General features: G+C 35.1%; 1 protein-coding gene across 12 annotated transcripts in view; it reads left to right on the top strand.

The window, feature by feature from the left end:
* USH2A (usherin) overlaps positions 1-23,634 on the top strand; it is a 391,259-nt gene that overhangs the window by 64,251 nt on the left and 303,374 nt on the right. For all 12 annotated transcript variants that reach the window (XR_014954513.1, XM_085577109.1, XM_085577108.1 and 9 more), the window contains 5 exons: positions 1,421-1,616; positions 2,379-2,509; positions 12,086-12,281; positions 15,538-16,179; positions 21,549-21,732. Coding sequence is in view for 11 of the 12 variants with exons in the window: in XM_085577109.1 (XP_085433235.1) it covers positions 1,421-1,616; positions 2,379-2,509; positions 12,086-12,281; positions 15,538-16,179; positions 21,549-21,732 (1,349 nt within the window). In the remaining variant the exon portion in view is untranslated. The remainder of the gene's footprint in view (positions 1-1,420; positions 1,617-2,378; positions 2,510-12,085; positions 12,282-15,537; positions 16,180-21,548; positions 21,733-23,634) is intronic.

The raw sequence follows: 23,634 nt of genomic DNA, 5'->3' as shown, positions 1-23,634 counted from the left end.
TGGAAACTCAGGGCTGGCAGGTTGATAGCTATTCCTGCACAATTTTCCTTTCAAGGAGGACATATTTCCATAGACATGCTGGGAGCAGGGAGCTGCATGAGCTGGATAGCTTGGCTGGTAGCTTGTTTCTTTGTTGTGCTTCCCAAGTTGTGCCATGCCTGAATGAACCCTCTTGTCTTGTGTTGTTAGGTGCTGTGTAATGTTGATTTTTCTCAATGTGGAGAGAGAGGGGACATGGATGTAAATGAGGGGAGGACTTGAATAAGTTAGAGCTGTGTAACTTGTGAAGAGTTATAGTCAAGGTATTGCACTTAGTGCATTTAAGATAATCACAATTAGGCAGCGATTGCTCTGATAAACAAAGGCCAGAGTTCAAGGTCTCAAGTGAAACCATGCTAATTTTCATCCTGAAAACTTTTTTCTCTTACTGTGGTAATATTCTGTTTTTGGTTTGTTTTTAACAGATTAGAAAAAGGTGCAGTTATTACTGATATTTTATTGCTTACTTTTTATTTAGTGTATTCAAACTAAATGTCAATATATACATTCTTGTGATTTAACTTTCTCCCCCAAGTGGCTTTTATAGTTTGTGACTGGTCTGCAATTCTTGGACTGTCTTAAGCTTATGGCTCTTAATTCAGATTGTTTTACACACAGATGATGCTTTCCCAGCACTAGCTGTGAGTGAAACAGTTTAGAAACTTCAATACAATTTCCTAGTTCTCAGTGTATAGGTGATATAGCATATTAAAAAATAACAAATAGTTATAATACTGCTTGGAATAACAACCATGAAGAAAGATGAACATGCTTCTCAAGATTAAGAAGGAAGTTAACCAAAAAAGAAAATAGTTGCCCAAATATGTAACAGAAGCAACTTATTTTAAAGCATTAAGTTCCTTCTGAAAGACAGAAATTATGATTGCAGTATCTTTAGTGTCTTTTGTTTCACTCACAAGGTCAAATGGTAGTAGTACAAAGTACAGATATTACAACATAACTACAAGAACACATATTGTTTAAAATGTATCCAGATGGATGAATTAGGTGAATTGTCTTCTGTGCCATAAACATAGCAAGCACCATTTTGCATCTTTCAAGGCTTAAGTGAATTGGAATCTCAGGACATTAGCCTGTGTTGAGTATCTAAATTTTTAAAATGTTGCTCTTCTGCTCACTTTCCTTGGTTTTTCTCTGTTTTTAAAATGACCTTAAGATGTTAAAATAATAATAAAAATGTTCGGTTTGTTAATTCTCTTTGTGCTTTCTCACTTTTTCTCTAAGCCAAATATTATTAACATTTAAATTGGGGAAAACACATAGAAAAAAATATAGAGACTATATTAGGAAATGCTCATTTCTAAGAAGAAATGCTCATTTCTAAGAAGCAGCATTTTCTTTTATTTCTGATTCTTTTCAGTGCGATCGCTGTTTGCCATTGTACAACGACAAGCCTTTCCGTCCAGGTGACCAAGTTCATGCCTATAATTGCAAACCATGTCAGTGCTATGGCCATGCAGAAAGCTGCCACTATGACTTAGCAATGGATCCTTTTCCTCAGGAACACCACCGAGGTGGTGGTGGAGTGTGTGATAACTGTCAGCACAGCACAGCTGGTAAGGCAAAGAGAATGGACTGTTTATTTTATAGTTCCTTTTTGACTAAGTCTTGTGTCAGCTGAAATTAGTAATGCTCTATGGCTGAGAATCCAATAAATTCTCATGTATATGTATTTTTAAACTACTCAGATTGTGCTGTAACAGCAGTGGTGTCAACTCTTAAGCCATAGGAAAATACTGTAAAATTTAATCCAATCTTGTATAAAAACTTCCATGTAAAACACATAAAATAAATAATTAAAATATATAGTTTCAAGGTTATTCCCATTACATGTGCTAAAGCATTTAAATTCAAAATATAATCTTCTTGGACCAGTTTAACAGTTGTCAAATTTCTCTCTAATGTCAGTTTATTGCTTATTGAATAAATACCTTTATTTAATGTAAGTAGTAGATTTGAATACTTAAAAAATTCTCGCCTATTTTAGTTTTCTTGGCTTTATCTAGTAAAGATAAAAAAGAAAAGTTTCAGGTTCAATTTTCCCAAAAAAAATGTATAGGCATTTGCATGGCACAGCTTTTATATAAGTGTGGTATTATATAACAGATGGAAGTTTAATGGAGTAAAACATAGTTTGTAACAGGTTCATTGTTTCATATGCTCTGGATCACTAAATTGGCAGGTAGAGATGAAAGGTGCATTAAAATGGACGTCCTGAAAATTATAGAATTCTCTCAAAGGAATAGTCTTTAATTTTGAATTATACAGCTAATTTTAATGAATTGGAAGCCATAATGCATAACCTTTCTTTCATGCAGGAAGGAACTGTGAGCTGTGCAAGGATTTCCATTACAGACAAGCAGGTGCAGATCTTTCAGCCATCGATGTTTGCAAACCCTGTGACTGTAACGCAACAGGCACCAAAAATAAGAGCCTCTTGTGTGATAGTGTAAGTAGCTTTAATAGAGAAAAATGAGAAAACATTTCAATCAGCTGGGTAGAACAGCCATAAGATTTTACAGAGTATATTCAGATGGTAACTAGTCTGTATGAAAAATATGCTGAAGTCCACCCTTTTCAAAATGATAATTGACTTATATCAGCCATTTGTAAGCTGAGAAAACAGACAGGAATTTGAAATGTACTGATTTTTCCTGTCACTAGATCAGCAACAGATATAAAAGATGTTGTATGAATAGTAGTTTTGGGATGCTACCTCTGCACTCAGTAATGTTAAAACAGGTTTTGAGTGTTTTTGAAGGTCTTGGTACTGTCTTAAAGTTCCTAAAAGGTTTTGAAAATCCAGGCAATAAGCTCAGCCTGAAATGGAACTAAAATTAAGCTACTTTTCCCTATAGTAAGACAAGGATTGATCTCTCTTTTAATTTATGAAGTCCATTAAAAATAAAAGAAACCCACAAAGTGATGCTGAAAAGAGAACACCATCAGCTATGCTTTTAAAGTCAATGGACCTCATTGTCATGCAAGCTGTCTAGTCCAATAATAAATCTATCTGCAACTTTTAAAACATGCATGTTGGAAAAAAACACAGGAAAAATGATTAAAATTTTGAACACATGCTAAAGATATATTGTGGTTTGTGTTCTATTCACACATGTCCTGTCCATTGCCAAAATCTAAATTTTGTTAGAAATAGGTAAAGAAATAATTGTTTTGAAATTTATTGTAAAGGTAGAACTTTGTGCGTAAATGTGATAGAACCACTTTAGTTTGTTGCCACTTTTCCTAGCTCATTTTTTTCAGCACTTTTTTTTCGTAAAGTAATCTCTGGCTTTTTTCATCATATGTCTCTTGTCACTGAATTTTATTTAACAGTGAACTCTTGTGGATCCTACTGTACTTTCATCCTCAGTTGCCATCATTAGGTACAGATACGTGCCCAGTTTGACTCAGTGTTCCTCACAGGACTCATGCATTGGTACTTATTCTGTGTGACATGCAAATACAGCAAAATATGTTTTCTAAAATAATCTCCTGTATTCTAAAGAGAAATTATTTTATAGTTTTCAGTCTTCTGAAGTAACACACTCTGCCAGTAACACAGAAGTGGGGAAAAAAAGCTTGCAAAACACAGGTATCATTTTAAGATTATTTTTCAAGCCATAAGAGGAATGAAAGCAAATGTTAATTTATGTATTCAGGATTTGTGGTGAAATGTTAAAACCTAAATCAGGTTTAACTGTGATGAATGATCAGAGCAACAGTAGTTTACAGAAATCAGTGCTTTATACTTAAATATACAAGAATGTTGATGATGCCTGTGAAAGTATGAACAGGGAGATAAAATGGGAAAAATGGGGGAGACTGTATTGCTCAATAAAGCATCAATTGCTGCAGTAGGAGCAGAGCAGGGAGAAATGATTGAGAGGCATTAAAGAATAGATTAATAAGACTGGGGACTAAAGGCTGAAATGAATTACATGAAATAGGAAGGCATCATTGGAGGAAGTGTTTCCAAATTTGACCTGTAGAAGATGGAATAATAAGGAATAAAGACCCTACTCATGAAAATTAATTGTCACATCACATTGATAATTTTCAAGGAGATTTGCCAAAAATGGGGCAGAATACACTTTTACTGCATAAATCATCACTTTCTTCAGATCATCAACATTTTTTTCTTTCTGCAAAGTGCCACTTTAGTCACTAAGTTCCAAGAGGTACAGAGTTCCAAAATGAAGCCATTGAATCACAAAACAATCTTATCTATTGAATCACACAGAAAGAACATTCAGTCATCAAATGAAGTATTATTAATGCTGATAGTTTGCAAGATGTGTAGAAGAGCTGACTGCAACACAGTTGCTCCATCTCAGTTCTTTGGGCTGATCATGAAAACTTTATGCCTCTTCTGTTACCTATGCACTCTGCCCTTGGTGAGAAATACATGCAGTTCTCCCTTGCAGCGGTGCTCACTTCTCATACCTCTGTAGATTACATCCACTTAGTGTAGACTTTGTATTTTAAAATACAGGCTTTGTATTTTAAAGTGTGAAATAACGTAGTAAAACTTCAAAATTGTGACTGTATTGCTTACAGTAACAGGTGGAATTTTGGGAATAGTGTAGCAGTGCACCCACAAGCAGTTTGTTAGGTATTTTTGCAGAGTGAGGCTTTCCTTTGAGACTGGTGAGTACAAATGAGAATTGCTACAGCCTGATAAAATTTGTCCACTACTGTGCTGGTTATTGATGTTTAGTCAATGTAGAAAAGATGGTTGCATTGTCTTTGTGAGCATTTGTCATGAAATATTTCAAACAATCAGAAAGTCCAGATGAACTGTTAGAGGTGCTTGAGCCTTAGGAGAGTGAAAGAATTGGCTGCCTTTCTCCTTTCCCCCTAACAATTCACACATGAGAAAGTTCTACCAGAATACTGCTGACATGATCATTCTTGCTCTAGTTGGAGATTAATGTTTTCTGTCCCTCATACCAAAATTCTTTACTTATTTCCCTGTACTGCTTTTTACCCAGACTGTTCTACAAATGCTTACATATTCTATCAGGCATGGCAGCTTGTGGTCCTTTTGTGATTCTGTTACAGTAAGTAATATATAATGCTGGGAGGAAACACACTCTTTTCCTGGGCATTTGTTTTAGGAAAACCTGAAAGTGCTGCTATTGCCTTTAGCTAGTCTTTGGAAATAACATTCTGGTCTCAGTGAATGTAGTTATCTTTAGTTATCCTACTCAGCTTTTGCTGATTTTAAGAAATTTTCCCTTAACATCCAAATAAATATATATCATGTACTTGTTGTGAGGGAGCTGTATTTTACTGCAGAGGATATTGTTCAGAGTTGCAAAGACTTAATTCTTCTGTCAAAGTACCAGCTGTATTGTCTCATCTTACAAGAAAACTCCAAGGCAAGAAAATGAGCAAAATGTTAGTTGCATGAAAGCAGATCCAGTACTACCAAGTAACTATCTGAACAGATTTCACATTTCACCTTTCTGCATACTCCCTAAATACTGTATTTTAAAAAATGACTCTATTTAAAAAAATGAATGTATTTTAAAAAATGAGATATATATATATATGCACAAAATGAAAATAGTATTTATATTTTCACTTCTGAGTTAGTTATTTTTCTAAATTTAGGATGAGCCTTCCTATTTTCATTTATCTATCTACAATGATTTCAACCTGTTTATTGTGATTGACAATAAATAAATAAATGGAATATGTGTTGCAAAGGAAAGAACACAGGTTAAAGCAGTTCATTAAGGGAATTTAAGTCAACAGATGTACCAGAGAGAATAAGGAATGTAAAGAATGCAAATGTGTCAATGAAAAATATTGTGAACAGTGGAGTCCATAAAAAAATCAGGTTATCAAACACTGTGTATTCTGAATCTCAGTTTCCCTTAATGGGAGGCCTTTAATCTTCTTGCTAAAATGAGGGAAAATTAGCTTTTTTATGTTGAGTAATCCTATGGCTTTATTTTGGATGGAATTTAAAAAGTGGAAATGCTGTTTTCTGCGAGAGTTTTATTTGTGGGATTTGGTCCGCTCCCACCCCTTGGAGCAGGGTTGGAGTTGTGGGCAGAGGGTAAATGCCTCACTTTATGTTTTGAGCAAAAGTAGAAGAAAGCTACTGACTTTTGAAAGTCATCATACGTGATGACAAGAAGATATATCAGGGGAGTGCCAGGAACTTCATTATTGCTGCTTATTCAATTTTCAGTTCCCAAAGCCGACATCCTGAGAATACTCTCAGGTATTTGGTGTCAGACCATTAACCTATGTGTGTGAGCCAGCACACGGTACCGTTCTCATTTCCTAAACTGGAGAAAAGGAAAGAAAATAAAAGTCCTCAACCCCCTTGCTCCCCCTTCCTGAGATTGCAGACAACTGGAGGCTGGGGTCCTTGCCAGATTTGCATCAAGTAAGAAGATAGTGAGAAATATATGATTAGCATTTATATCAGAAAGGCAGAATGTTGAGTCTGGTACCAATCAATTGCAAAATTGGTGATGGCAGGATGAACAGAAAGAATTTCATGCCAGTCCTAAATATACCCCTGAGTCTTGCAATGCCCTGAAACTTGCAGTGGGTCAAGGCAAGGTGCTTCTGCTATGGTAGAGAGTATAGAATTGAAATTAGTAATGACTTGGCCAATTATAAAATGTTTTGGGTTTTTTTTTTCCCAGGAGTTTTTGGGCTTCAAAACCAGAGGTTAACATTGGAAAAAACCCCTCTAAGTGTCGGCTTGTTTTTTTTTTGTTTATTAAGATCCAGCCTCGTATTGCATTATTGTCCAGAATTTGAGAGACTTTCTGATTATATGTTTTTGACACTATGTTGCTTCTATTACAGATACCAAAGAATAGCAATTTGAAATTACAGGAATATCCAAGGAGAAGGAGTCGATTTTAACTTTCAGAAAGGCTAAGGGAAATGATTGTTTCAGGAAATTGTATTTTATAATATAAGAGTATGTATGGCCAACAAGAGTTTAAATAGTCAGAACTTACATTTCTGATAGTATTTCTGATACTGTGATATGTACATGTTGAATATCTGCTAGGTGAGTGCTATGGCTAAGAAGTTTGCTATACTCTGATGAACAATTAAGGCAATTCTTTGGAATATGTCACCCTTTGTCCTGGGTGCTTAAATCTCTTTTTAAGTTCATGTATCAGTCTAGTAACAGAAGGGTTCCTGAACAGGCTTCACTTTGAATTTGTCATTCTAGCTGTAATGTATTTAAGTGTCCCACAGTTAAAGAGTGGTATCACAAGAGTCTAAAGCAGGTGAACTGCTCTGTATACCTAAAATTCAGAAACTTTAAGATGATAGATTCCTGATTAAGGACGAGACTGCAGCTGTAGTTTAGACAGGAGAAGGTTGCTGGCATACCTTTTGTAACTGTTTGCACTTAAGGATATAGGAATAATGTGTATCTTGTACTTAAATTGTAAATGACACAAGGGATACACGTGAGCTCAGCATCAGTATCAAAAATTTTTTCGTATCAAATAACAATTATAATTATGAGGTCCTAAGACACACCACCACTTGGTAGTAATTCTTGGCCAGGTTCATTTTCAGAGTGAACAATCCAGACAGATATTTTCCATCAGTGATTTAGTACTAAGATGGTCATGTTAATACATAGTCTGTTTGTGTCTGCTGACTGTTTGGGTCAGAACCAGGCTTCTCAGGCATAAGTAACAGAACAGATTTTTTTTCTGCTCTTCTATAACCAGCATTGATCACAGAAAATTGAAGTATTTTCCTTTAAATGGCAGATAACTTTTGAACTGGAGAAGGCGGGGGGAGTTTCAGTAATATCTCCAGTGAACAACTGGTGAAATTATGGTTAACAAAACCTTTAAATATTCATTGCTACCAATATTTTCAATGATACCATAGTTTCCAGAGTAATCTAGATTTACAGAAATAATAATAATAACAAAAATAGCCTATTTCCTTCATAATTCACTTGGATTTTTATGTAGTTATTGAAATGGTTTGTTCTCACCATTTTGATATAGATTTCCATGTTATAACCTGTGGTATACCTATTTCTTCAGTATTATAAACATTTATCAGCTTGTTCAGCTTCTTTGAAATAGTATTCATTGCCAAGTATTTCACAGATTATTTTAGTGCTTCTCTGTATGGAGAAATTAAAGATACTGTTTTTCTATATTTCTCATTTTTAAATCAAATTCTCCCCAAATTAAGCCCAAATATTATTTTTTACAGGGACAACTGCAAATGGTTTTGTTGGCTGGCTCCTGGATAAAATTTGAATTTTTTAGTTGGCCAGACATTTCTCTCTCATTTGAAGAGTTATAGTTGTTCTTCCAGCATCATTTTTTTACCCTGTTATGATTAAGTTTGGGGATGTACATTTTCTGGAAGTGCATGTGATGAAAATTACTGCTCCTTGTAATGGCTTGACACAAAATTGTGCTGAAAATCTTGGTATTCTTTGCTTCTTTTAGCATTTAGTGATCTACATATTTCATTTGTGGCATCTGGAAATACCTACCCTTTGCTCACAATTAGCCATGGGTGTCCAGGTATTGTGGATCAGAACAGCTCTGCTGAATGAAATGAGACTAAGCTAGCACAGCATCTTCTCTGATTTCCAGAAGCATTATGTTCTTTTCTAGATTTCAGTTATTTATGGGTTTAGGGCTACCTGAGCTAAATTTGGGATTTTCATCTGAGTAACCACATGTTTGGTGTCCACATATGGAATTAATCTAACTAAATTTTTTAAGCAAGTAATTACTTTGTTTACTTCCTTAGTGCTCTATTTTATAATTTGAGAAAAAAGAAAGTATTCATTCTGTAAGACACTCATGATTTTGTAGCCACGTATTCCCTTTATTTCAGTCCTTTATTTCCAAACTGTAAAGTCTTTAGTCTCTTCATTTGTATCTTTCCTTATTCTACTCACTTTGTGACCTCTTATATTTTACAGAGGGTAACCAGATACACAAATTATGTAAAATGTTGATACAAAACACATTTTTATGACAGAATGAGATTCTCTGTGTAATTTTCTGTTCTTTTATTGAAAATCACAGTATTCCTATTGCCTTTTTAACTGCTTCAGAGCTTCCAAATTATTTGTAGGGGAAATGGAGCAGCTTTAACAGCTTCTTTCTTGAGTGGTAATAGCTAATTTTGGATGTATCACTGTCTACCTATAGTCAGTGTTGGTTTTCCCTGGGTATTAAGTTTGTATTTCTTGATGTACAAATTAATTTCAGTTTTTGATCATCTTTTTGGTTCAGTGTATGTGATATATTAAGATGTTCCCGACTTAAAAAAATGCAGTAGTATCATGTAGCATGATTTTCTTTTGGGAAAAAAAGTGCCAATCTTTTCCAATATATAATTTTAATTTTTAATAGAATGTAGAGTAATAATACAAAAAAGCCTACTAGAATGTAGCTCTCAGGAACTTTCTTACAGCCTTTTAAGGAGAATGATGTAATTTTAGTCTTTTACTGGTGTTGATTTAAGCAATTATTAAGTTTTTCAGTAATGTTATATTTTGTTTAATCTAGAACTTTAGTCTCATGTGTAGTCACTTTTCAACAGATGAGATTTCACTAAAATAGTCTTCTTCTGCCTTCTTTGGTTTTAAATCAGTCTTAAAAATCATTCCTGATATGAAAAGGTACCACCTCTTTCACAGTGAAGAGCTGAGGAAGCCTTCCTTTGCCGTCTCTGCTGTGGCTCTCTTTCCTGAATGCTACACATAATCATAAATACACTAGTTAGTCATCTGCTCTCCTACAAGCAGAATTGTCACTGCTATATCCAATCAGTCATGATTTTGTCTGGATAAATCTTGATACCTCTAGGAATAGAGATTCCACATCCCCTCTGGATAGCTTGTTACTGATGCTGCACTTCTCAAGTGTTCCAATGTCCACTCTGAATCTGCTAATCATGCCACTTAATTATTTATTGCCCTGGTTTTCTGGTAGTCTTCCTTTGTTTTTGAAATTCAGGGCTTTTTTTTCCTTCATGCTTTAGGCATGTTGCTTGTTAAATGTGCATTTTTGTGCTGCCTTATTCTAGTTTTAAAATTTGGTGGTGGTTATCCTCTCTTATTTAGCTATCCAATTTTGATCTTTCTTTCACTTATTAAAGATGAAATTTTGCATGTCATGCTTTCCTTGCTGTGGTAGCTTTTGGAGTAACTTCAAAGGCTTTTTTGGGTATGAGTTGAGTGCTATTGTGTAACCTGGGTTTGCTGCAATCATGAGCACAAAAATGTTTCTTTTACAGTTAGGCATTAAACTGGGTATTTTTCTTCATTTAGGATTAAGCTCAGAGTTGCTTTTCACATGCGAATTCTCTGATGAATGGCTGTGATGCATGACTGGGTCTCTTATAATACACTAAATATCTAGATCAAATCCAGTCTAAAAGGGAATTAAATTGAAAATTCTTGTTGCTGTGTTTTCTGCTATTGTGGTCTTTTAACTCTTTTCATACTTGCTGTTGTCCTGCCTTTTTAATGTTGACATCTTCCTGAAAAATAAGGCTGATACATCAGTAATAAATCTCTATCAAGAAATCATATTAAAGAGATTTTATGGACTACAGATTCCTTTTATGAGGAAATGGTAGGACTATATGCTTCTCTAACTTTTATTCAATATTTCCTGCACTGAGAATTTACTTTTAGATGTTGAAATACTCTATTTTGTATTACTAAAGCTTAAAGCTTCATTTTAGATTTGAGGGTGTGATGATAGTATTTAAGTGAAACTTGCCAGTAGCTTTGTCTCTCCTGTTGTTTCAACTTGGCTTGACTCATGGATTAAAGATGAAAAAGGAAACTGTTAAGAGAAATTTCTGTTTCAGTAGCTAATTAAAAGGAAAGTACATTGAACTACAGTGGTTGATGTCATAGATGTATACTGGTTCTGAATTATTGTACTTTTTCATACTTGTAAATATTTGCACTGAAAAAAGTAAGCTGAGCTAAAGAAAATTCTTTATAACATAGTTTTTTTATTTTTGCATTTCCCAGAATACTTCAGTTAAAAAAGTTAGTCTTTGTTCATTGATTGTGAATCCCAAACCTTTTGCCAATCCCCATCTCAGTGTTGCTTTGACTCCCTGGGTTTGTTTTTATGTTGTGCATTAACCAATGTCTCCATTTATCCATCCCTGTGCTGTTGCCTTTTCCCCGTGCTTAGTTTCCCCACCATATTGCAAAGTGATGAATGTAGAGACTGGGGTTTTTCCCTGGCTTTCAGAGGTCTGAAATTGAGGTAGCTTTTCAGGAGCCCTTTAATCTTGCACACGATACGAGACTGGTACTCCCAGATCATGGTCCAGGCATAAGAGAGGATGTGTTAGCTCCTTCTGAATAGCAATGCTACACATTTAGGGATAGGGTGAGGACCTTTACATATCCCCACTGAAGTGGAATGGTTGGATCCCAGCTGAACAAGAAAAGAGGGAGAGGGTTTCAGTTGTATCACATCCTTCAGTAAAGGTAGAGGAAATGTACCTTCGGATGAGTAATAAAAAAGGAAAACGTTCAATTTTGCTTCATTCTTATTTAACTAACATTTTTACTAAAATAAATAAGCATATGGGCAGAAGAAAAAAGGCAAACCTGACCTTTGAAGATGATAGTTCTTTACTGTGATTGAAAAACATATTCATTTTAATAGAAGTCACCATGTCTACAATGCAATTTTGTAAATATTCTTTGCAGATTTTCTGTCCAGATGGTAAATACGGCTGCATTGTTTACTCACTTCTTTTCCTTTTCTATTTTTAAAGAACAGGACTTTTAAATTCTATTTAAAAGTTGAATAGTTACACTCTGTTCAATATTTCTCTTTTTTCCTCTCTCTCAACAAATTAAAAAATGCTCACAGGCTTTTTTTTTTTTTTCTGTTCCATTTCAAATTTTCTCTCCCCCGACTCATACTCCCATTCTTGTTGCTAATGAATGTATAATCTAAAAATAGATATGTTCATCATTCTATAATATTTTGTATCTTTCTAGATTGGAGGCCTGTGTAATTGTAAGAGACATGTGTCTGGCAGACAATGCAATCAGTGCCAGGAAGGATTCTACAATCTGCAACAGTCAAACCCTGATGGCTGCAGTCCCTGTAACTGTAATACCTCTGGGACAGTCAATGGAGATATTACCTGTCACCAAAATTCAGGACAGTGCAAGTGCAAAGCAAATGTTATTGGTATGTGTAATGCAAGAGTTCAGAGCCATTTTTCTTGTTTTCTCTGGAAATAAAACCCTTGGTTTCTAAATGAAAGGTGTAGAAAGCTTCTTTGCTGAAGGCAGATTGCAAAAATGAATGAAATTAACTGTTGAAAAATTATTAATTTAATAATTCTATCAAACTACAGCTTGAAGCTTAGTTTAATCAACCCTTTAGAAGTTTCTTTATGGCATAGCTACGTTAGCTTACATAGCTCCATACTAATAAGTCACAGAAATAATGTAATTTGCTTACTGCGTAGATGTTTCTTTTAGGAAATTAGCACTTTTTCAACGTGTTTTATACTTAATGAGTTCTAAGCAAATCGTTTCCATGCTAGTTTTCTTAATAGACCAAAATAAATGGATTTTTTTTTCAAAATATTCTGTGCTACAGGGTCCTTTGTGATAAATCTATCAATTTTTTTCTATTATATTTCTTTGAACTGTTTCTATGAAATGCAAAATAAGTCAACATAATTCCACAGATCATGTACATAGCTAGGGTTAGTTATCAAGGGCCACATAATTTTAATTTTGTAATTCAATGCCAAGCTGATTATAATAAACTGCTACCTTCTGTGTTATTTATCATTTTTTTTACAAGACGTGCTTTTTTGTTTGTTACTCCCACAGGTATTTTTCAGAAATTAGATTTGATTATAGCAATTTATTACTTCCAGCATATTTGAGGGGAGCCACAGCCACATAAGGACAAAATTTATCAAGTGCCCAAAATACACAGTATATGTAATACACTTTGAAATGTTGATGTATGGGAATATTATGCAAGGAGAATTTCCTGATAAAGTGAGCCTTGCATGGTAACTGTACATGTCTCAGACTATACATATGTCTCAAAAAGAAAAATTCCTCTTCTGCTTTGTTATTAACAGAATTAGTAATCTATTTTTTCTTCACCCTAACCAGGTTCTAGGTTGCATTAATAATGTTCAAGTACATGTTAATGTATTTGATGTTATATATACCCTCACTTTTGAATGTTGACTCATTTGTAATGTTGTCTTTGTTGCTTTTGGAAATGAGAAGAAAGAAGAAAATGTAGAATAACAACAAATAATTAAAATAACTCTAAACAAATTGAAGCCTGAACAGTTTCAGTCCTTTTTCCTGTGGACTGATGTATTTTTCGTATAAAATGAAAAGGATGCTAAGAGTAGAAAATCTCTGTGCATCTTAAACCCTTTCTCTTCTTTCAAGAAAAAGGACTTCAGAGCATTCACAATTATATATTCATTGCCCACATTTTACGTTTGAACCTGTGAAAACACTTCTTAATTTGGTGGCAGTTTGACAGACAAGAAATTCACAGTCTGGTTCTCACATATTTGGTTATCTGCATATTACATTTTCTGCCCTTGATGAAAACATTAAGAATTATTTTTATTTTCACTGAAATAGTTGTTAAAAAAACAAAAGTGTAGATTTATGCTTTCTGTACTTATCTGTAGCTATGATGGGGGCCTGTAGTTATGCAAGTGTTTGTTTGCAAGGTAAAGACCTAATTCTTTCCAGACTAGATTATCTTATTTTTTTGTTTTCCAAACCAATTGTAAATAAGCTTCTGTGTATTGAAACGTGTGCAGCAAACTTTACCAGGGGACTTTCCTCTTTGGATTTCTAAATTGGTTTTTAGAGCAATCTGTCTGTTGCCATTTTATCTATTTAAACAAACACAATAACAGAAAAATGCAACTATCGACTGCAATGTTATGAAACATGAACTGTTAGAGTTAACACAACTGTTAAATCTTACTAATGATTCTATCACCAGTAAAATACATTAGCACCAATAATTTTATTAAAGTAGGTCATTCATCTAGAATAAAAAGGTAGAAGAATGTGAATTAAATGCCAAGCGTGCTAACTCCCCTGTACTTGTTAACATTGAATGTGATGCCCTGTAGGCCTTCCTCAGTATCGTTAGGAATAGATTACCTGTCAGGAATATGTATGGCATATTCAAATAAGCACTGCGCATATTTTTAAAACTGATATGATATGAATCCATGTAGACCAATTTTAATAGTTCAAAATGAGTCATAATTCTTGTTAACAATACAGTTATTTTTAAAATTTGCAGCAATAGTGGTCCTTTTTTATTTTCCTTATTGAAATTAAATGATATGCCTTAGGTGAGTCATTCATCACTGTTAAAGGAACTCGCCTTCTATTGGAGATTTTGAGTTTTTATCCATATATATATAATTCATTCCCTACCATTTTTAGTTTTATTTTTCTACATGTAAGTTGCTAGGTATATTTTTGTATGCTTTTTTATATTTTTAAAATGATGACAGTATTTTCCTAGGAGATTGTATTTATATTTTCCTATAAGAAACAATCAAGTCATAGCTTCATAGTGAAGGATTTTCCCTCTGCAAGGGAAAAATACATAACTGAATTTGCATTTTTCATATAATAATCTAGTTTGCTTTCTTGTAATGTACATTTTATAAACTAACGTATAAATGCCATCCCTCGGGGCAGGGATAAAGCAAGCATTGACTTTGAAAACAAAGCTAATAAAACTACAGGATGAAGCATGAAGAAAACAGTTTATATTTTAATGTACTGCAGGAGTTAACTAAATCATACATTTAGATAAAAATATTTCATTTTGGATTATGGAAAACATTTTCTCTTTTCAGTAAGAACTAACAATAAAGACTAACATAAATGCAATCAATGATAAAACTGAAGTATGGTGTTAAGCAAATAATTTGTTATAGTTAGTCTAACTTGTGCTGTCCCAGTGTGTATTTAATGTTTTTAATACAATATATAAATCTATTATTAGCACAGATTGTGAGCCTAGTGCAATTCTCTGTGTATTGCATTTCTGCAATATAGGGTGAAGAGTTCACATAGGCATTGATTGTGCAACAGGTGCTGTTCTGGGGGAACAAAGAGATTAATTGTGCTTTGTCTTGGAAATGTTACAAAGAATCTCTTGCAGAAGTATCTTAAATTGTATTAAGAGGCCAGCAGAAATGCATTGCTTCTGAAACAAATTGGAAAAGTAAACAGATTTTTGGGATGCCATAGTTATTCAATTGATTTGTGCAGCCTCGTCACTCCTGTTAATTATGTTGGTAAAGAATCAATCCTCCCTTTCTTTTTTTATTTCATTGTAGTATACTTACACTTTTTAAAAATGAAATTAATAGCTTTAAAGATTTGGATTTTTTTATTAATTCCTTTTCTCTTTCCAGGCCTGAGGTGTGATAGTTGCAATTTTGGATTTAAAGCTCTCAGATATTCTAATGAAGATGGATGTGAGCCTTGTTGGTGCAACAGCCACGGCTCAGTGAACCAGTTCTGCAACCCTCTCTCTGGGCAGTGCAATTGTAAAGAACAAGTGAAAGGGCTTCTCTGTGACACCTGCATGGACAACTTTTATGGGCTGGATGTAACTGGTTGTAAGGCTTGTGAATGTGATGCTGCAGGATCCATTTCGGGAACCGTGTGCGACGCGAGGACGGGGCAATGTGCGTGCAAACCAAATGTAGGGGGAAGGCGCTGCGACGAGTGCCTGGATGGGTACCACAGGGTGCAGAAAGGTCACGCCTTCCTTTGTCTGCCATGTAACTGTGAGAAGGCAGGGACGGTAAATGGCTCTCTGCTTTGTGACAAATCGACAGGACAGTGTCCTTGCAAAGCTGGTGTGACTGGCCTTCGGTGCAGTCAGTGCATGCTGCAGACGTACAACCTCAGCATGAGCAACGCCCGCGGCTGCCAGCCCTGCCACTGTGATGCTCTGGGCACGTTGGCAGGGACAGCGTGTGACCACATTTCTGGGCAGTGTGTCTGTCTGCCTCAGCGTCAGGGGAGAAGGTGTGATGAGTGTAAACCAGGTAAGGAACTGGGAGGACAATTAATGTGATGTGGTAGATTTTACTTTGCTTATAATTTCCTACAGTTTTTAATATGTGTTTGGACAGCTTCATGTCTGACATGTCTTTGACATATAATTATTTTTCCATTTCTTCTAATTGTGTGAGTGAGAAGGAAGCGTTATTTTCCTAATCACCACCAAATATTTATTCTATTTTCAGATGTTGTATCATTTGTATTATTACTGCAGCTTCAACGTGTCCAAAATAAGGTTAGGCTACTTCTAGATATCGAGAAAATATACAAATAATCACGTCCCAGTCCCTGAATAAGAGGTAAATCGGCATAATCTAATGAACAGCAGCTATCCTCATAATGAAAAATGTGGATTTGGAAGGCAGAATGCATGCTATTCAGGAAGGGCACTTCATGCATAAAGCTGAGCATGGCAGGAGGCACAGAGATGGTTGCTTAAACTTTGATGAGGCTGGCAAACATGCTGCTTAGAAAGCATTCACCTGCCTTGCTGTGTTGGGGTTGTGCTGGCTTGCCCGAGGAATGCTTATAGTTTGGCCCTACAAGTAGGTGATGTTTGCAGTTTGCTACATATTTATTCAAGATTTTGTCCTATATTTGTAAACAGAGTTTAAAAGTTCATTGTAAGTGGGGAGCTCTATGGTTATATTTCAATGGTTTTGTTTTAAAAAGTAGGTGGGTAAAGTGAAACTGTAGGTAATGTTAACCTACCCTTCATCATAATATTAAGCAGATAGATTTAGTTCAAATTAAATACATATGCAATTTATTCAAGTAGCAGGTCACATTAAAAGGTACATTATAGCTCCATTGGTTTTAATATGCCATTCAATAATTTGAACAGAGGTTAAAAAAGCTGCTTAACCTCCATTAAGTATTTTTTAAAATGCTTTCATTTAAATTATTTTAGGTACATATACTAATAAATAAGGCAGCATTCTGTTTTTCTTAGTTCCTCCTCCAGTGCTATTTGACCTGCTAACCCTCTACAGCAGCCACTTAATCAGAGATCGGCAGAGGAGTGATGTCAAGGCTCCCCGAGTCAGTGACCGCCCTTGTCCTTGGAAAAGAAAGGCCAGGGTTTATGCAGAACTAAATGGTTTAAAAAGGTTTAATTGATAGTGTGAACAGGCTGGTTTGTAGAAAAGCTTACATGGCACTCAGAGGAATAGTCCCACAATAGTTCCTGGTAAAAAGAGAAATAATTTAAAATGTATTTGTGAAAGTATTATTTTTAAATTTTCTAACTAATAGCTTTAAGCATGTATGTGCTGAACACTGACCTCTCTGCTGCAAGTGAAAGTGTAAATTTTTATCTTTGTAAAAGCACTGTATTGCTCTAAATAGAGCCAAGTGAGCTGTGCTATTTTCACTGTTTTACTGATAACTCATTTAGATGTTTAATATTTCTAACTTTTATATAAATATTCTTTGTTAGTATGTGCCAGAAGAGACATTTCTCCCAAACAAGGAAGAGTATAAAAAGTCTTCTATATAGAAATATAGAAGATTTTAATTGGTTTCAAGTATGTAGACATGTCCTATGGCTTTGTCTTGGGACAAAGATAAGGAAAGGTACTCCAGATGTATAAGAAAATGTACTCCAAGTGTATCTGCAGCCAACACAGCCTAATTAAAGCACACACAAATTAGGTCATAATGGCAGCCCTGAAAAAATACTGAGGATTTCTGCATCTGTTGAGACATTTCAAGTCTACGACAGAAGTTAAGTGGCATTTAAAATTATATCCCAGTGTAGCTTATCTTTCATATGCTTTGATAAAATCTGAGAAGTTTTCAGAAATTACCAAAATCTTAATATAGAAAGAGTTGCCAATTGAGAAAAGATCAAACTGGTTGTAGCTTTTGGAAATTGTTTTATAAGGAGATTGTTTTTCTTAAAGCTCTTTTTGGTGCATTTAGCAATGTGTTTCATCTGTTAGGCTGTATCCATGACCTTCTGTTTTCCAGTTTGCTTTCATACTAGTAACAGTTTGGTGGATTGGTGTACATTTATTTGTTCGTTAAACTAATGGTGTATGCAAAGAGAGGAACACTTGATTCTAGTATGAAATGAAAGCAGTTTTACCTTGTACAGAAACTTGCTTTTGAGAGGCTGCAGTGGTTGAAACACAGGATCTCTTCAACCCCCAAATCGTTGAGAGCATTTTGTCCCTGCTTCATTCTGGAACTGTGTTGCTGACTGAGATTCGTGCCACAAAAACCCTATTCAACACAGGTCTTGGATCTTGTTACGAGAGCAGCAAAGTTGTAAAGAAGGCATTTTGTTTTGTAAGTTCTTTACTCCACAACCACAGGTTTGCATAGAATGCTACAGAGTATGGAAAAGATGTAAAAGGTAGAAAAGATGTAGGATGTGTGTCTGCACCAGTACTGAGGGTTTGTACACATACTACCTCTCTTGGCCAGAAGAATGTGAATTGTCTTGTGACAACATTGCTGCTGTGGGTAGCTGTGCATTTTGAAGCCCAGCCCGTGGTTAAGAAATGAGCATTACTGCCATAGATGGTAAGCATGTAAAACTGCTAAGGAAGTGGTCATGTGTTCCTTCTCTATACGATGGGAGAAGTGCTAAGAGGATGATTAAAAAAAGAAGCAGAATACTTTGCTATGACTTTCATTCTTCCTTTTGAAAAGTGTATTTGATTGACAAATGTGATCAGTTATGGTTGAATTGGAAAAAAATCTGAGAAAGAATAAGCATAATACTAGTTACATACATAGATCTCAGAGAGATTTGTGGTGGCTGTCTTAAAATTGGAAATTGGCTCTATTGTACAACAGTAGATCCTTTATAAAGCAACTTTTATGAGCCCTTCTAACCTTGCTGTAAATTAAGCTTGCATTAAGTTGTTACACTTTCCTAGGTGGAGTCAAATTCTAGATAGTGTAAGTAAATAATAATGATTATGACAAACAGTATGAATTTGTAATCTTGATTTCCTCTTTTTTCTCTACATTTGATAATGGTGATTTACTTACAAATTAGTTGGAGAAAGAAATTTTTTGCATTTTCCTATCCCTCACTATTAAAAAAATGTTTTGCCTTTACCTGCTACTTCTGGGAAAAAAAAGTAACTGTGGTAGTGTCCAGAAACTTTTAGAGCATTTCTAAAAAAGATTATAATAAAAAATAACCTTCCAAATCCTTCACTGCTCTACAGTGGTTTAGGCAGTGTGGCTGTAGGAGAGCCAGGATGTTTAATACTAAGGTATAGATTATAATTAGTGATTTCACTGCTACGATAAAAGCAATATATGCTGTAATAATTGATCCTGCTCAGGGAAAACGAATTTATTTTCTAGAGATGTGTTTATTTGCTCATTATAGATTTCTCTTAGATGTTATTTTATACAAAAGAATCATAGAATCATAGTTCTGTGCAAAATTTCAGATGGACAAGGATCTGGTTTAGCCCAAGTGCTTATCACTTATATACTGCAACTATAAAGTGGGTCCTGAAGAAGTACTTTGACCTTCTGTGTGAGTCCAAGGCTTCAACTTGTTTCCAGCCTTCCTGTTAGGTTCTTGGAGTGGAGTCATTCATTGTGCTCAGGAGTGACATTGCTGGGAAATGGTCTCCTGTATTTATGCACAGGATGGGCACTGCAGAGCGCAGAGAGGTGCAGCAGGAGATAATACATGCTGCCTCACTAATAACTTCAGGCTATTTGCTCTCTCTGCTGCCTCAGTTCGGGGCCTCTCTGGAATAAAGTGCCAACAGCGTGGTTTTTTATGATGCGAATGTATGTTAACTGGAGACTGATATCACTTCACTGTCCACTTGAGATTTATCTCACTGAGGACCAGAGGCTAAACTTGAACAAAGATTTGAGCAGTAAAATTCTAATGTTTTCAATTTGTTTAGTTCCTCTGCTATTTGGATATGAACTCACAATGCAGCACTGCTGCAAAGGCAGACAATACCACCCTAGGGGTGTATATATAGAGCTATCTCTTGTAAGACAAATAATAAGGCCTTGGGCAATATGACATGTTACAATATAATTTTGGGCTCCTTATTATAAAGCAGGACATCAGGAAGTTATTGGACAGCAAAAAATATTCAGTAACTGAGAGCATGACTAAGAAACTACTGATTGAACTTGATCTGGAGAGAGGGCAAGTGTCTTAGAAGTCTGTGCAAATGCTGCATATCTCAGTAGCAGCTGAAATTTTTCTATTGAAGTTGTACAATAATAACTAATAGCAGCTAAGGGAGATAGAAACACATATCAATGACCCTATTTTAGAATTCATGTTCCAAGATAGGTACTTGTTGTTGTCCAATGTCTCTTAATACTCTGGCATCAGGGCCATTTGCAGAGTTCTCAAGCACTGCTACATTTTTAATAAACTGTACTCCTCCAAGGGGGGAGGGGAAAAAATAAAGAGAAAAACTTGTGTGAACAAAACAGTTAGATGTTTATTAATAATCAGGTTAAAATAGAAAATGTTTTGGAAACTTATGTAATTACATCTTTACTAGCATGCCATTACTTGAATTGTCTTCTGATCAGAAAAAAATTGTTAAGAATGAAATAAATCCATACATTGTGAAATAGATTATGCAAGTGGAACAGCATTCATTAAGAGAATGTATTTAAAAGCACTTTTGTAAGGAACTTAGGTGAGGTTGTGAATAATGAGTAAATTCCTAAATTACCAGATTAGAGGTGTATAAACTGTATACTAACTGTATTTTTCAGTAATAGATAAATATCAGCATAAATAAAGATTGCTTGTGAGGGCAATAGATTGAAAGATGACATAGCAGAAGCATACCAAATATACTGTGGGGAATGTGAAATGAATGCTCAAATTCATAATTTGAAATAGTACAGGAGCAGGACAGGATTTGGGGTGAAAGCTGTTTAATACCAGAGGTGTAACTTTCTTTTATCAGTTTATTATTTTGTGTGAAAGTATTTGTGTAGGTTGCAAGCTCTATGTTAAGGAGGAGTGAAATATAAATAAGAAGTGCTTATCAAATGTTGTTTTTCCAAAGAAACACTATCTTATTTCAAGGATTAAGTCAACCACTGGTTGATAAAAATTAAGAGACATTCTTAAGAATATATGTACATTTCTTATGGTTTGCAGCTGGCCATTTTCAGAGCTGAGATCTCAGAACTGGAATGGACAAATGTCTCTTCTCTCTATGTTATTTTTTGTTTCTGTCACTTGTGCTGGATTCATGAGTATTTCTCACATCCTTGGGCCTTTCCTTTCCCCACAGACATGTTAATGTACTCCCCCTATTTTGCATTTGCGCTGGCTAAGAGTCTGAAGAGAGTTAACCAACATTCTCAAAATCTCATTCTTTTGCAGGTTTTTATTTTTCTCCATCCAGCATCACTGGCTGTCTGCCGTGCCTGTGCCACATAGCTGGGTCTGTGAATCAGATCTGTGATAAACTCACTGGCCAATGTAGTTGCCAAGACGCCTCCGTTACAGGACAGACATGTGAACGTTGCAAAGAACTTTATTTTGGATTTGACTCTGTCACAGGGAGGTGAGTGTTTCTTTTTTTACAGGTCACTTATAACCTCCTTGTTACAGTTTCCTCATGGCTCAGTCAAGGGTTTAGTGACAATGGAAAGATGTGCTCTAGGTAGGTTAACCCTTCTATGAGTTCGTGTGTGCACTCTGATTTACATGTGATACATTACACAATCCCCTGTGCTCCCATGAGCTGAAAAAATTATAAATTATGCTGTGGATTTAAGTAATAACAGAATGAAAGATGTATAAGGCTAAGTTATAACAATTAGTTAATTGCTCTCCTATGTTTTCTCTGCATCTTCAGTAAAATGTGTTGTTTTCTGAAGTGTTAAACATTGACTATTAAAATGCAGGTAATTTGCCATTCTTACAACTAGTGAATTCTATTGAAGATTTCAGGAAGATTTAGTGGGTGGGGCCAGGGCGAGAAAGGGAAAACTACAGATATCCCTGACTTCCCAAATTTCTTCTGGTAAAATGTTCACTGCACCTTTAATCTCAAAAATTTGTTTTCCTGAAGCAGTGTAATCAACAATTGTTCAACAAATTTGTTACGTGCCACAAGGTAAATTCTACTTCTAATGTAGCCTGGCGTCTTTTCAATCAATATAATTGAAATTATATGGATTCTCTGGATTATAAAGGGAAAACATATCTGTATAGTGCACTGTTATTTCAACTATTGCGCTTTTTTCCCCAGTATAGTTTTTTTTGCCTAGTCCTCACAATCTCAATTTTCTTTTAAAATATTGTCCAGGAAGATTGCACACTCTTATGCAATTGTCTTTTCATGCAGACTGATGGTGGAAAATTGTTTTGTTGTATTTGGTATTTTTGCCTTTTAAAAAGCCAAACCCATGTACCACAGGCAAAAGCAAAACCTGTACAATGCTCCCCTCCCTCTGCTCCTCTCCCCTAGCTAGTGTGGGGTATACATGCTTTCAGGCAGTGATTAGCAATGTCATCCTGTGTGTATTTGACATTATTCTGCAGATTTTTCACTTTAACTTTTATGTTACTGTCACTAATTAGGAGACTGTTAAAATTATTTTTTACTGTTTCGGGTCACTGAGGCATCTGCTAATAGCCATAAAATAATCTGTAGAAATAAGGACTTCTATTTTCACTTCCTGTCATTTCTAATGGTGAGAAAGAAAGTCTGTGTAATATTAAAGTTCCCTTTGAAATATATTTCCCTTAATATTAATGATACCTTTTAATTTTAGTTACTTGGAATAGATTCTCCTCTCACCCCTCAGTTTTTGCACATTTGTGCCAAACAATAGCTTTTCTGAGCTATATACTGGCTTTCAAATACCTGCATTTTAACCTGTCTTTTGCAATTCAAAATGTGGAAACATAAATTATCTAGATCCAGACCTTGTTGTAAAGATAGAAAGTTTTTAGAGTTCTGAGATTTGAATCTGAATTGACTTTAATGCCTTAATACTAGTTAATCCTTATGGCAGTATTGAAGACTACTCTGGTTGTACATTAACATGATGAACTTACGTTGCATTTTCTTGTCTCCCTTTTCATTGTCGTCTTCTTGGACAATGTACCTCTGTTCCTTAGGCAGAAACTTTTATCCACTGACAATGATAATGCAGGTCTTTATTTGTTAATCTATTTTATTCTATTTCTTTAACTGTTAATGTCTTCATAAAAAGAGTAATATGCTTTTTGTTTCTCTATAAAGTTGCCAGGTCCTTTAAGCCATCCTTGCTCCAAGTGTCTTTTAAGGACAGAAAAGGATGTGAGCTATCTGTAGTGGCAAAGACATATCTGTCTGTGCACAGTAGCAGAAAAGAAGCAGAAGCTGTGATACACAGAGATTGTGAGGCTTTAAAATTCTCCCACTCTGAATTTATATGTGAGCTGATTTATTTTTTGGTGTTTTTGAGCTAAAACA

This window comes from Lonchura striata, chromosome 3, assembly GCF_050655825.1.
Source record: "Lonchura striata isolate lonStrDom1 chromosome 3, ASM5065582v1, whole genome shotgun sequence".
In the NCBI taxonomy this organism is placed as follows: domain Eukaryota; kingdom Metazoa; phylum Chordata; class Aves; order Passeriformes; family Estrildidae; genus Lonchura; species Lonchura striata.
The sequence above is the reverse complement of the archived record's forward strand: the minus strand, read 5'-3'. Positions and strand labels throughout refer to the sequence as shown.